General features: G+C 45.4%; 2 protein-coding genes across 3 annotated transcripts; one reads left to right on the forward strand and one right to left on the reverse strand.

Annotated features, from left to right (window-relative positions):
- Window positions 1-1,173: 1,173 nt before the first annotated feature.
- Window positions 1,174-3,911, forward strand: LOC133394050 (uncharacterized). Its single transcript, XM_061662417.1, has 3 exons — window positions 1,174-1,276; window positions 3,414-3,593; window positions 3,700-3,911. The coding sequence occupies exons 1-3, from the start codon at window positions 1,210-1,212 to the stop codon at window positions 3,909-3,911; spliced, it is 459 nt and encodes a 152-aa protein (XP_061518401.1). The 5' UTR covers window positions 1,174-1,209.
- On the reverse strand, window positions 3,833-6,785 carry LOC1277839 (odorant receptor 46a). 2 transcript variants are annotated; one of them, XM_317343.2, is made up of 5 exons: window positions 6,222-6,644; window positions 5,867-6,160; window positions 5,731-5,799; window positions 5,319-5,667; window positions 3,833-5,223 (listed from the first exon to the last, which is right to left on the reverse strand). In XM_317343.2, exons 1-5 carry the CDS (start codon window positions 6,620-6,622, stop codon window positions 5,170-5,172), a joined length of 1,167 nt encoding a protein of 388 aa, XP_317343.2. In that variant the 5' UTR covers window positions 6,623-6,644; the 3' UTR covers window positions 3,833-5,169. The 2 variants fall into 2 exon arrangements, with proteins under 2 accessions (XP_317343.2, XP_061516717.1); XM_061660733.1 differs by having other exon boundaries at window positions 5,088-5,667; window positions 6,222-6,785.
- Between the last annotated feature and the right edge of the window lie 7,149 nt (window positions 6,786-13,934).

Below are 13,934 nucleotides of genomic sequence, written 5' to 3' on the forward strand. Positions count from 1 at the left end.
TACAGGCCTGTTTTTAATTTCTTTTTTTTAATTTCTAGCAACTCCGATACTTGCAAGGCCTAACGTAGTTCAATTCTAAAACTGAGCGCCAATGGTTTGACTATCTTCATTTTTTGTAAGACAGGTCTTACAGGGTTTCCCACGATTTATTGGTCAGTTCCCACAATTTTTTGATCGTATCCCATAGATTTTTGGTTCGTTCCCATAATTTATTGGTATTTTCCGATTGGATATCAATACAATTGGACCAAAAAATTCTGAGAAACGACCACAAAATCGAGGGAACGCACAAAAAAATATGGGAATCCACCAAAAATTGATGGAAACCAACCAATAAATCGTGGGAAACCCTGTATTGAGGCGCATTGCATTTAAATAAGAAACAAGATTTTTAGTTGATTTTATCCAATGTTAAGATCATTTTGATGTAGAAAAAAACGGTCTCCTTCCAGTTGAACCATTCTTCCCACTCACGTGCTCCAATCGTGAGCATTCACGTGGCACAAGCAATATTCCGGGACCTTCGCGAGTAATGCTTTGCAGAATGTCAGTAGACTGGAAATGTGTTAAGTTAGGGCTTCTGGCACACTACTGACTAAAGGATCTAAGCACGTTTATGGCTATTTCCGGCCAACCAAAACCGGCCCCCGAAACAGCCGAAGCGAAGCGATCGTGTTGTGCCGGTGCGTGATTTATTGATCATTAATTGTACGCTAATTAATAGCAACGCCATCGATGACGACATGATTAGCGCCACACGACACACGAAGCGCAATTCAAAATACACAGTAAAAGGCTATTCTTTTCCTCCCCCACCTGAGAACTGGTAGCAGACTACTCCTACTACTCAAAGGTGTATAAATGTACATGATAATAGGTATGTTCGATTTACAACTGATCTTCAGCAAGTCCACCCAGAGTCATCGCCAAAAACAATCATAAACCTCTCTGGCAAGAAATAAACAGGAAGCTCTGGGCAAAAGCGGGCGTGCGACATGAATCCACAACAATCCGCAAGTATCCGGATCGGTACCGGTTTAAGCTACGCTAAACGGATGGCTTTTGGGGAGGGCGATTAATGGCAGGAAGATGATAACATTGCCAACATAAGATCACCGGTCGATCGATGCGCTCGGGTCAGTTGTCCGGTGCGAGCGGTTCGGGCTAGTGTGGTTGGTTTTTGTGCAGAATTGTGGCAAGTTTTGTGATATGATGGCAGCTACCAGTCGGTTGGGCCTCACCATCCTTGCGGTGGTTTTATTTGCCGCGAGTTCTGGTAAGAAGCGTTACACTGGCAAGTGGATCCGTATGTGTGTGTGTGAATTTTTAGTGAAAATTACGAAACAGTGCCGTTAAATGTGTTACTTTAAGCTCCTTTTCTAATCCACTAGAATCAGCCATCAATTAGTCACTAAATTCTCCAGCCTTATCGCGTGGCTGTACTTTGAAAAGAAAGGAACCCTCATTTACATTCCCAAAGTGATTACTATCTTGTCAAAACCAAACAACGACACTCCCTCACACTAGGCAAGGTCGCCTAAACACAGCGTGACAAGGCCGTTTTATCAATCAGCTAATCAGTGTAGTAAGATCACATTCCAGCCCAGTTTTTTCCCCAACAAATTCCACCCTGACACGGACCGCGTGTTTGTCATGTTCCACCGCTCCCTTCCCCATTTCTTTTGTTAGCTCCCGCGTGAGGTACGAATAATTAATAGATTTCACCCCATTCTCTGTCCCCGCTTTTTTTTGCCTCCCTGCACTGGACCCTGCTTTTACTGCGCGACGTTGCCCGCAACGGTGTTGATTGATGTGAAGAAGCAGGCAGGGAAGTGACCCGGAATGTACGCGTTTATCGCATACCTTGCGCGGACACCGGTTTTCGTTGGCACTACCGACACAACTGACATGCTGTCAACAGTACCATCCGGCCTCCCGTCCCCCCTTGCCCCCCCGTCGGGGGGAAAATGGGAAGATTTGCCGCGGTCCGATAAGAACGAGACATTGCATTAACACTGTGTACACAGCGCTCGTTACAAGTGGGCTTGGACGCATCGTCGACACCTGCTGCTGCTGCTGCTGCTGCTGGATTGTTTATTTATGCTGTCCCACCACCACCACCACGGGGCAAGGTGGACAAGGTGCGATGACCACGGACGGTGAAATGTATGATTGGAAAATCTGTTTGCATTTTCCATGCGTTTTACCGACCGGTTCGAGTGTCATGAAAATACAGCCACTTCGTTAGTGGTTCCGACCACGTGTGTTCCTGTGTGTCCCAGTGTCCCTGAGAGGATATGTGTGTGCGAGTAAAGGCCATCTTCCCATTAATAATTCATGATTTCGTTGTGTTCGATACGAGAACTGGACTGGATAAACAATTGCCGGTCCTTCCAGGAAAGCTTGCTTATCCTTTGATGGTGTCCATCCCGGAAGCTCGTTATCTTGCCTTTCTTTCCCGGCATCTATTACGAATGTAAAAATTCCAATTAGTGTATAGAGCTGAATATCGATTATCTGATGCCTATAAGCGACTCGTTTTTTTGGCAATAAAGCTTTGACCTTTCGTTTTACACCTGCTAATCTGGTTCAGAATCTGATTAGAATCCCCTCTACGGTGTATCCCACAGCCGTGTGGGAGAGTTATTTCAAATGTCACTGCTATAGGATGCCATGAAAATTCCACTACTCCATCATGATCGAAACGCGCACGCTCTTTCGTGTTTTGTAAATGCAAAATTGGACTCTTTTACGGCGGTCACGGTTCCGACTGGACGTACCTAATGCTACAAAGCCGACTCTAACAGCGTCGTGCGTAATTGTAGCTACATAGCACAATGAATTGGAAATTATTTATTACTACCACTCCTACCGACAGTCCTGCCCTTATGGGGAAGGATTTTGACCCAAAACGAAATTTGGCTTACTTTCCCCACATAAAGGCGAAAGGTTCTTCATGGCACACCTTTCTTTTTTTGGATACGGTGGGCAGACCATGAACATAAAAGTAAACCGTAACATTGGGGTCTAATTGTTAGCGGCACGTGCGTTTATTATACGCTGCCACGTGGAAGGCAGGATCATATTTTGCACGTAATAATCATGAGCCTATGAGCTGAGGGGTGTGTGTGTGGCCGAGAGATTGTGTAGTCGAGGTCGTAGAATAATTTACGACGCGATACACAAACATGGGGCATGAGTTTTTATACCACACCGCTTTTCGATAGGAATTTATGGCTCTGCGTTTAACCTTCACTAATAGTAGAGCTGGAAGCAAAATGGAGAACATACCTTGTACTATTTTCAAAGCTTCTTCAACCACCTCCAACTGGATTCCACTTGCTACTAAGACAGACAGCTACAAGATCTCACGTTACTATGGATGTGTTGTTCTTTGCTTCAATTCTCCTTAGCAACCGCACTCCGTTGCTACACCTGCAACTCGTACGACAACTCGGAATGCTTTTCACTGCCGGCCAACTTCACCGAGGAGGAGTACCGGGATAATCGCACCGTACCCGGACGGCTGCTGGTCGAATGTCCACCGGACGCTCAGGGCCGTCCACCGCTCTGTAGAAAGATGGACATACTCAGTAAGTTACCAAGAAGCAACCCCGTCCGAACGGAATGCCTTTTGATCTTGCAAAGCTAACCACAGCATTCTCTCTTTTTGTCTCTCTCTCTCTCTCTTTTCTCTAGTACTCGGTGGCAGCTTACCGGATCATGTCCGAGTAGTGCGCGAGTGTGGCTATGAACATTCCCGCCGTCCCTGCTACAACCTGGAAAACGGTGGCCACGAGGAACTCGTTTGCCATTGCAACACCGACGGCTGCAACGGAGGTTCGCCGCTTACGCTTTCGGGAGTGCTGCTTGCTTCCACCGGCCTGCTACTACGATTGATGCATCGTTGATGGTTGTCACGTCGCTGGTACTGTGTTCCTCTATCCCGCCGCTGCCGCCATTCACGCAGCTTCCGTTTTCATTTTTGGTGGAATAAATTTGCACCACCACTACATATCTGCCAGATTGGCGCTCGATCCCGCAAGGCTGCAGAATCTAATTTGACTTTTCCTCTTCATGGGATGGGACAAAACGGGACCGTATAAGAAGAGAGTTGAGAAAAAAGCACACTACAACTCATCAGCAATTCAAATCATTTCTAACAGTCATACAACCGCAACCGGAAGCAATGGTTCTCATTTCGCCAATTCACTTTGTTTGTGCAGGGTAATGGATCGATCTGTCCCCGAGAGAAAAAAATGGCTTTAAAAAAAGAAATACACACACCCGCGCACACCGTTATTGTAGGTAAAGCTTTTAATGGCAAACCACGACTGAGTATTGCCGAAAAGTGAAGCAAACGAACCACAAGAGGTTCGGGTAGCACACAGTGGCAGGATTTATTTATTTTCTTTGCAAGATGGGTTTGGTGGAAACCTTGCACGAAGACAAATTGCACCTCTGCTGATGATGGAAATTGAAAAATGTTTGAAGATATATTTGTGGGTACATTTTCTTTTGCTACTCTTTGCTCGTTCTGTGAGACTCATTTTCCTTCGTTTGCCCGCTTGTTTAGGTGACTGTACTTTACATTACGAAATCGATTAATAAATGAAAAGAGAAGAAGCGAACGATAGCTCCAGGCAGGGGCAAAGGCACAAACATAAACACACACACAACGACTCAGCAAAACAGATCCACGACGGAGTGTCGTGACGTCAGAGCTGGGAGCGATTAGTGGTTGGTGACGAATTTTAACGCCCCACTGTCAAGATGAAGCGCATGGCGACAAGGCAGAAGGCGGCTTTGGCCACACGAACTATCGCCACCAAAACGACAGACAAAACTCATTATCACTTCTTTCAAAACTTCAGCAACCTTCAAGTCTGTTTCCACCCACTGTTTTGTGGGAGGGGAGGAGCGTGCGGGCGGCTTGTTCTTCCAAATTAAGGAACGGGTGAGAAAACAGCTTTTTGTGAGCGGTTGGCAAAACAATTTCCGGCACCGGTGTTATGCAAATTACTTTATTTTGTGCGGCTGCGTGAAGGTGGGTGAGGTGTCGCGAAGCCACTGGTTGAGTTTGAAACTTTTCTGCCGGTGCTACGGTGCCAATCCTTAAGGTGGTTAAGCAATGATTGTATCCTTTTGACGGTCGTTAATGCCGTACATTCAGTTCATCACCCGGTGCAGGAAGGCGTTACAGCTGTAGGCAGTTTTCATAACCTGCCAACAAAAAACAACAGGCGAAACGGTGGTGATGGTTCGTGTAAAGCGACCATAAAGGAAGCGGATCGAGCGAGCGCCCTACGAAACCTTACCGCTGTAAAGGTGGCAAAGGACAGAAAGCCAAACCCGCCGATGCTGAAGCCATAGTTGCGCTGGGCGTTCCGCAGCATAAACAGAATGTCCTGCAGATCCCGTCGATTCCACAGCCGGTACCATTGATTCGCGTACACGGCGGTACTGAACTCGGCCGCCTTGCTCACGACCAGCTCACCACAGTAGCAGAATAGCCATATTTTGTTCACATTAGTCAGCAGCATGCCGTATGAACCATTTTTAAACTTGATCTGAATGTGAAACAACGACACACAGATGTGGACGATCGAGCAGAGCACCTGCATCAGGTACACCTCCCGGTAGATGCTGGAACATCGAGCAACGAATCTAAACCAACCAAAAAGCAGACGTAGATGAAGCACGAGACAAAACGAGATACAAAAAACTCACTGAGAAAGTCCGGTATGGATTTCAAACACCTTCCGCATCAATCGTCGCTGCTCCTGCACGTTATCGGGACTGAAAGACACGCACAATAAGCGAAGCGAATGTCTTCCGATTGCATACCTTTAGGCGTAACGCTTACCTTTCGCCAATTTGGCGCAGATACACAATCAATATCTCCAGCTGGGAGGCCGAGTAGCACACAAACAGATAGAAGGGACCATCCAGCCCCACAAACACCAGCGCCACCCACTGCACCTGCACGATCTGCAGCAGATAGTTGATCAGATACCAGGGATGGGTGCGGTAGTCAGCAAACGGTATCGAATAGCCCAGTGGAAGGGTTCGGTCGGCGAGCCCACCCGACAGCACGGGATAGATTAGCAGCATTGCGCCCGTCGTCAGGTAGGACAGGATTGTGACCAGCAAGAGCTTTCTGTGGTTTGTGGGAAAATGAAAATGTCGAAAATTTAGCTGCAAAATTACACATTCCTTACCTTGCTAAGCGCAGATACTTCCCGCAGATGGCAGCCTCGATCGGACCGTTCAGAGAGCTGCGATCGCTCAGCACGGTACGGATCATCGCCGCGATCTGTTTGCGCCGATAGACCATGCCGTTGATTTTGAGCATCAGCTCGAACGCGGACACAAACGCCGACACGCTCAGTATGATTGTGTCGAGATCGTTCCGGTAGCTGCACGCATGCAGCAGAATGATACAGAGCGAAATGACCAGCTCCGTTTCGTGAAACTGAAACAAAGTGGTCGGAATGCGGGCCACCAGAAAGTCATCGTCGAAGATGCGCAGCAGACAAATTTTCAGAAACCAATGAAACACTTCGTAGATGCGATTGTAGCTCAGCTCGAGGTACTGGTGAGATTTGCCCAACGAGAACATTTTTTAATAGGTTGAATAGGGCTCCTTACCGCCACGACTGGGTGAACTAGCGAACCAACGAATGGTGGCTGAAAGAGTTGCAGTTTTGATAATATACTTCCGGTGTGCAAAAGAAAGCCTTGAGAAACAAGAAACGTTTTCAAATTATACCGATTAGGTTGAACAATCGGAGTACTACATTATTCAGGCAATAGTAAACAGCTCAATTATATGTGTAATTTTACAATAAACCATTTACAGTTCTTGGTGTACCTGTCCGTTTAGTCCAAATATTGATTTAAAAGGTGTGTTACTGGGTACCAAATCGCCTTTTATCGACTATGTACGATACTTTTCAAATTTGCATACATTTAGGCGCCATTGTGCAATATCGCCTGAATGACGGCAAATTGCACTACAGCAGGGAGATCTATACCATTTCAAACGTATTTTTGTATTATTCAACAAAACCTTAAGTTGAATTGTTTTCCATTTCCGAGTCCTTTTCGTCGCTATAGCAACCAATCCTTGCCATCCTACTTACTTAGTTAATTGGCTCTACTTTGTTCTGGCCTCTACATCACCCATCACAGCCTGTGAGAATTAGTGCCCAGTGGGGTAACTACTACCATCCGACTTATTTTATGACTTCATTAAACCGTGGCGTCATTGGCCTGATAGTTGACAACATCCAACTCCACACAGACATGCGCCACCAGCATCTGTCTGCCCTCGAAATAAACAGGACATAAATTTCATGGCGAGAAAGTTGCCACGACAAAGAAGTGCTGTGCGAATTTAGGGCAGCAGCAACCGGGGGCGATAAATTTTCATCGCGTGAAAGCACCCTTCAGTCACAGGGAAGATCTTTGGGGAGCTAACAACTACTAGCGCTACCAGAACTAGCAACATTGCCCTGTGAGAAAAGGTTGATACAGGAACTAATTCGCCCTGGAATCGGTAGCTACGTTCCAATGCATGTACGGCAGTAGCGTGTGCACAACGATACGTGTGCACGGAAGCGAAGCGAAAACCAGCAAATATTTAATCAAACGCTCGCCCGGCTCTGCTCGATTTATGATGCTGCAGCTGGAGGATAATTGAATTGCGACCCCGGGTGTGTGTATGAGTAGAACACATTTCACCTTGACCAAGGTGCGGAACCAAGGTGTTGAAATGTAGTAGACAAAAAAAAAAAAACAAAAAGAAACTGAAGCTTTACGATACAACTTGCATCCAGATGCCAAAAGGGAAGGTTGCATTGGAAGGTTAGACGTCTATTAAAAACATTCGCGCTGCGCTTGCTGTCGTAATACTGTGCGTGTACTTTGAAGTATATTAAATTCTAAAGGAACCCGTACCCGTACACCGCCTTCCATTGTCGTATAAAATATAATTTTAATTAAATTAATTTTCACAGTCCCACTTTACAATCTGCCCAGCTGTGGCTCCCCTTACGTTCCGTGTCCCGGTGGTCTTGTTCACTTCTGAAAATTCAATTTTAACTAAAACACACTCACCCGTTGTTGCAGTTTAGCAACAAAAAAACGTTTGTTATACTTCACACAAGGGCTGGCTGGGTTTAGCAAATGCAACCTCCAAACTTTTCGCCTTTCGCCAACTGCATGCACACCTCTCCTGGCTCTGCAAAACCGCAAACACTCCGCACGCTCTGAAGATCGGTGCAAGAGCGAAGCACACAACTTCATCACCGAGTGCATAATTAAATGGAGCAACGCATCGTAGTAACCGTGTTGGAATCGTGTTGGAAAGTTTCAAAACACACACAGACACACAGAGTGCTGACAAATGTCCCTACTAGATTCATTTCCCTACCAGATAAACCTAATCTCGAGGTTGGAGGTGTGCATTCGGACGCTGAGGTCATTTCTCCAAACCAAACACACAGCGTGCACAGGGGTTCAAAACTTTCAGCGGGTGAGGTCAGCCGGATGCACTTGCTATATATACTGCTACTCCGCTTGATTACGCACCCGTAATGCACTTTTTGAACTCGAGCCAACGCAATTTTTTTTTGTCACATTCCGTACATTGAACTGTTGGGTGCGTTCTTCTGCATGAACTGGTTAAGTAAGGTTCTGTATGTATGCGACACGTGGAAAGCGAAGTGCAATAAAATAAAGCGATTAGTTTCAAATCTCTTCAGCACACTCACACACGCATTAGCAGCAAAGTGTATCTCCCCCCCCCCCCTTTTTCCGGCTGAGCAAGTTTGCAACCATTTTAACGAGCGCATCAACACAAATCGTCATCGCCGATGCTCGAGAGCTCGATCACTCAACTCAATGCTACACAAAAAAAAAGAGAGAACGGATGCAGTGTGAAAAACAACAATCAATGAAAAATGAAAACTTTCATCTCAACTGTTCGGTGCCATTTAGAAAAGCAGTAGAAGCAAAAACGAACATTAAAAAAAGACAGCATCCCCATGCATGCCCATACACAACGCGTAAAGGTTATTCATCTAAAAATTGCATCCACTGCAGTTGCATTTCCTCCCTTCCAGTGCACGATTGTTGTGCTGGTGGATTGTGTGCACACACTACCAACGCCACCACCAGCATGTTGCTTTCAGCAGTTGCTGTTCTGTTGTCCTGCGAAATAAATCCCTCGCGATCCAACACAAAAAACCGGGGGGAGCCACGAGACAATAATAAAAAGCGTGACGTCGGCTCTCTCGCTCTCTCTGTCTCGTTCTGTGTACGATTCTCGGGTGGGATGAAAATAAAAGTTTGTGGGCGCCATCGTGACGCATCAAATCTGCCATTTTCGCCAGCATGGCGCCACGCCACGCGACGGGCTTGGACGGTAGACACGGGCGGTCGAAGGGTTTTCCGCACGGATTTCCCGTGTTGGCTGTTGTTGTTTTCGCGTTTGCTGCTGCTGCTGCTTGTTGTTGACCACGCGCGTTATCGAGGGCGCATCCGGGTGACTTTTTGATTGGTAAGGGTGATGATTCCCTCCCCCCACTACTGTACAGAATATACAAACACAGACTCACACACGTATATTTAATCTGTGATATTGAAACCGACAGCTTTCATCTCCGTTTCCATGGAATGAATTCTAATTCTTCCTGTCGTATTTTCCGCACGGTGCCCAAAAATAGACCCAAACACACAACCCATCCACACATACATTTCCGTTGTAGATATCAAAGCGAAAGAGCATAATTTGATCAAATTAACTAAAAACTTCTCTATCACTTCACCTCGACTGTGAGGAGAGTACGACAATCAAAACACGGACGGAGTCGGAAGTTGTGGCAGATTGTGTATTCCAGCTACGTTTGGAAATCTGTACAATGTGAAATATTAACTACCGCGCGCTTTTATCATCCCAGGCACGTGCTTTATCGCCTCGATCGCTCACACAGGGTGTAGAAAGTGTATGCTCTACACAAAAAGATTTTGACATTATTTGGTGTGTTTGAAGGGTAGAAAACATCAAAACCAACAGCTTGCCCCCTCTGAATAACGTCCCACAGGGTCGTTGAGTAGTTACATCCGGAAGAAGGAAAGAATCGCACCCAATCGAAACTAGTGTTGGGAGATTCATGATTCGGAAGATTCGAAGATTCAATTCCTAGAAAGATTCGATCGGATCGGATCTCGTTTGTAGCATTTGAATCCCTAGAAGATTCCTTTGCGATTGGGATTTGATTCCGATTCCGATTGGGATTGGGATTCGTTTGGGATTCGATTGGGATTCTGATTGGGATTGCGATTCGATTGGGATTGGGATTCGAGAGAAACCATGTATCTCTAATTTCGGAAGTCGAATCACGCAGTTTTCAGTCAAAATATAGCAAATGCTCGTGTAATGTAGCATTTTATGAGAAGTTATAGTCACTAAATAAATTATTTGATTTGATGTTGAATAAAAGTCCGTGTATCTCGGGGACCAGTACTAAATATGATGAAAGTACTGCAAAGTTAAATAATTTGAAGTAAAACAGAATGACCTCTAATTCCGGCTTTAACTAATTAACACCCCCCCCCCCCCTCCACCGAATCCCATCCAGGATTGGGATTCGAATATTCGAATCCCTTCTGAGATTCATTTTTCCCATCACTAATCGAAACACCCATTTGGTTGTGTTGCAATAAACGTTTGATACCGGGAAGACGGTCTCATGTTTCGGTCAGCTCTGTCCGCTAGCCCTAAAGAAGAACAACTGGTCAACAACCTCAGGAAAAACTTTGCCTCAAACCGGATGCTTCAAAACTGCGGGTAAAGTGCAAACAAACAAGTGCCCGACTCTTTCAACCCCTTTTCTGATTGCAGATGGAGGAAAAGATCGTCTTCCAAGCGAAAAGATTCGCTTCCTTCCTGTCTGTTTGTTGGGATGTGTTTTTGTTTGAAGGTATCAACCAGTTGATTACCATACCGCTGGCAGATAGGGTTCGTTTTTTATATTGCGCGAGTCGGAATGCTCATCATCACGAACCTTTCCCAAAGCCCAATAGTTGTTGCCGAATAATCGATATAATTCGAACGCTTTTTTTTCTCTCTCTCTCACTCAATGATGCCGGGGTGTTATCCGTGTTTCATTTATTGTAAGTACAATCTTTCAAAAGCATCCACCACTAAGCAGAGCTTCATATAAACAGTCAAGTAATGAGGATTTGCCCTTGAAACCAATCTCTTTTTCCCCTTCTTAAGCTTTACACAACACACACACACACACACATCCACCGAAAAAAGTGTCCTTCTTGGGCCATTTTGTCCATTTTGTCTCGTGTCCCAAAATCGATTCGCCTGTATGTCTTTTGGATTAGCGATCCTCTTTTTGCTTTCATTGCTCGTTCTTTCAGCGGCGAGTAACAAAAAAAAACTCCGCTCCCACTTGAAGCGAAAGGCCAACGCCGAAATGAAAAGCAGTGGTAAGTTTTAATTGGATTGAAAAGAAAGGGCGCCTGGTGGAGCTTTTCTTTATTTCATGGCGTGTCGGTGGAGCCTTTTCTTGTTGGGTTAGTAGTTTTAGTAGAAACATCAAGTAATGGGGGGGAGAAAAAGTAAAAGATGCTTCGAAACAAATACAACCTAACGCCATGTCGGGGTCACCATTCCGATGGGGCTCCAGTCCAGTCCAGTCTGAAGTCGTTCGATCGATTGTTTTATGCCAAATTGTTGGGATAAATGAAAGGTAGCAAATATACAGCACCAGTTACATGTTCGCGCCGTAGACCGGTAGAAAGCCAGTTCTGTGTTCAGCTGCAAATTGCAATTAAATCACTTGGCTCGGTGCCCTCAGTGTGACCGGTGAGTTGGGGTTTTTCTAATTTCGTGTACACAAACGGTTCGTAAATTTGTGTCCAAAAGTCTAGCCCTCTAGTACGTGGCCACATGCAAGAAACTGCTTCGTTTCGGAGTAATTGGTTACATAAATTCGTTTCGTTTGGTCGTGTGTGCAGTGTTTCGGGGGGAAACAGAAAAGTAATATCGGTGTAGTTTTGGTGCAAAATTTGAATACATTATGAACCTACTTTATTGGATGCAACCTTTGTTAGCCTGATTAGTAGCATTATAGTATTCAGTTGAGTAGATCGGATTGCAGATAAACGAGGCAAAGGCCAAACTGATGGTGGCAACAAATAAATAATCAGAATCTACGTAGGCGTGATGTGCAGATAGGTGAACGCACTTTTGAAGTCGTCCCAGAATTCATCTATCTGGGGTCAAAGGTCAGCAACGACAATAGCAAGGAAGCTGAGTTTGCGCGCAAGGATGCTGGCTGCCAACCGGTCATTCTACAGCCTGAAAAATCAGTTCACCTCAAAGAACTTGTCACGACGGACGAAGCTGGGACTTTATAGTACCTATCTATATAGTACTGGGACTATATAGTACCTACCACTGTCGTACAGCGTATCAAGCTCGCCAGGTTCCGGTGGGCTGGCCATGTTGTACGCATGGAAACGGACGACCCAGCCCGTAAAGTCTTTTTAAGGCGTCCACAAGGACAGAGGAGGCGTGGTAGGCCCAAATTCAGGTGGCAAGATGGCGTGGAGGCGTCCGCCATTAGGGCCGGGATAACGCACTGGCAGACGAAGGTGCGAGACCGCGAGCAGTTTCGGACACTCCTGAGACAGGCCAAGACCGCAAAGCGGTTGTAGCCCCGGATAAGTAAGTAAGTAAGTTGAGTAGATCAAGAGTGAACTAAATCCAGTTCAATTAAACTGATCTTGTTTTTTCTGATACGGGAGTGAAAGTATTACAATTGTAGGTTTGATTACAATTAGTCAATATAACAGTAGCTTTTCACTAGAGTTATCTTGCCTTTGGCTATGTTTTTGGATTGTTAAAGATACAAAAACTAGGCCAATGAACGTTGTCATCCAATCAAATACAACATACAGCTTTCGCATAATATGTTAAAGTGCATCAAAGTGCAGAAGGAACATTACGTTCCAAATGGGGAATGTTTATTGCCCTGACCGTTTTATTGGTACTAAAGTTGCACATTGACTTAACAGCACTACAGAAGTATGCATAGATAAGCGTTAAAGAGACATCAAAAAGAGTATAGATAAGAGGATAAAACGCATAATAATTCGGAATCCTTTTTCAAAACAAAAAAAACGTGGCACCTTTACAGAGACAAATAATGCCCTTCCATAAGTACAGACAGACGAAACAAACAAATGATGAATGACCCCCTCGTTCAAGGGCGATTTCAAAAACCGTATCCGCTGGTCCGTCCTCTTCCCAAATCCCACCAACCTACCATTCGGCACAAACAAACCCATTTAACCACAAAACGCTTGAGCCACCGAGCGATGTAATCATTCTTCTTCTTCGTCTCGTAGAAAGCTGCTGCAACGAAAATGCCCCAATGTCAGGATGCAATTTTTAGGATGGCTGGTCGTTTCATCTTCCCACTCCGTTTGGGGGTTTTCAGTTTCTCGAGCTCGTACTAAGGCAATGCTCTTGTACTGTCGGTGTTACAGTCAACCACTTTGTCCCTTTACCGGGAATGGAATTGGAATGGATGGAAGGGAAAAAAGGAAAGGAAACTCCTAAAGGATCGAGAAACAGAAACGACACTGGAGTATAATTTGGCCGTTCGTCCTTCGTCGTTCGTCGCAGGGGGAGAAATTTGTTAACTTCGTTGGCTAGCTGCCAAAACGATGTAAGGAACGTGTAAGCGACGTCGCTTTTTCCGTTCTTTTTTTCTCTGGCGTAGAGAGAAAGAGGGAGAATCCGAAAGCTGCCCCCTTTCGAAGCCCTTTCTTTCGTGTGCATCGTTACGGTTCGGTTCGGGTTTTCGGGTGGACGAGCGTACCTGCATCGAAAGCATATACGACAA

This window comes from Anopheles gambiae, chromosome 3, assembly GCF_943734735.2.
Source record: "Anopheles gambiae chromosome 3, idAnoGambNW_F1_1, whole genome shotgun sequence".
NCBI classification, from domain to species: Eukaryota; Metazoa; Arthropoda; class Insecta; order Diptera; family Culicidae; genus Anopheles; species Anopheles gambiae.

Bases quoted from the DNA above. Each gene is read 5' to 3' on its own strand.
- LOC133394050 (XM_061662417.1), top strand. From the start codon at position 1,210: ATGATGGCAGCTACCAGTCGGTTGGGCCTCACCATCCTTGCGGTGGTT. The intron at 1,277-3,413 runs GTAAGAAGCGTT...AATTCTCCTTAG, and splicing joins TTTATTTGCCGCGAGTTCTG to CAACCGCACTCCGTTGCTAC. The intron at 3,594-3,699 runs GTAAGTTACCAA...TCTTTTCTCTAG, and splicing joins TAGAAAGATGGACATACTCA to TACTCGGTGGCAGCTTACCG.
- LOC1277839 (XM_061660733.1), bottom strand. From the start codon at position 6,622: ATGTTCTCGTTGGGCAAATCTCACCAGTACCTCGAGCTGAGCTACAAT. The intron at 6,161-6,221 runs GTAAGGAATGTG...CACAAACCACAG, and splicing joins AAGTATCTGCGCTTAGCAAG to AAAGCTCTTGCTGGTCACAA. The intron at 5,800-5,866 runs GTAAGCGTTACG...CGTGTCTTTCAG, and splicing joins CTGCGCCAAATTGGCGAAAG to TCCCGATAACGTGCAGGAGC.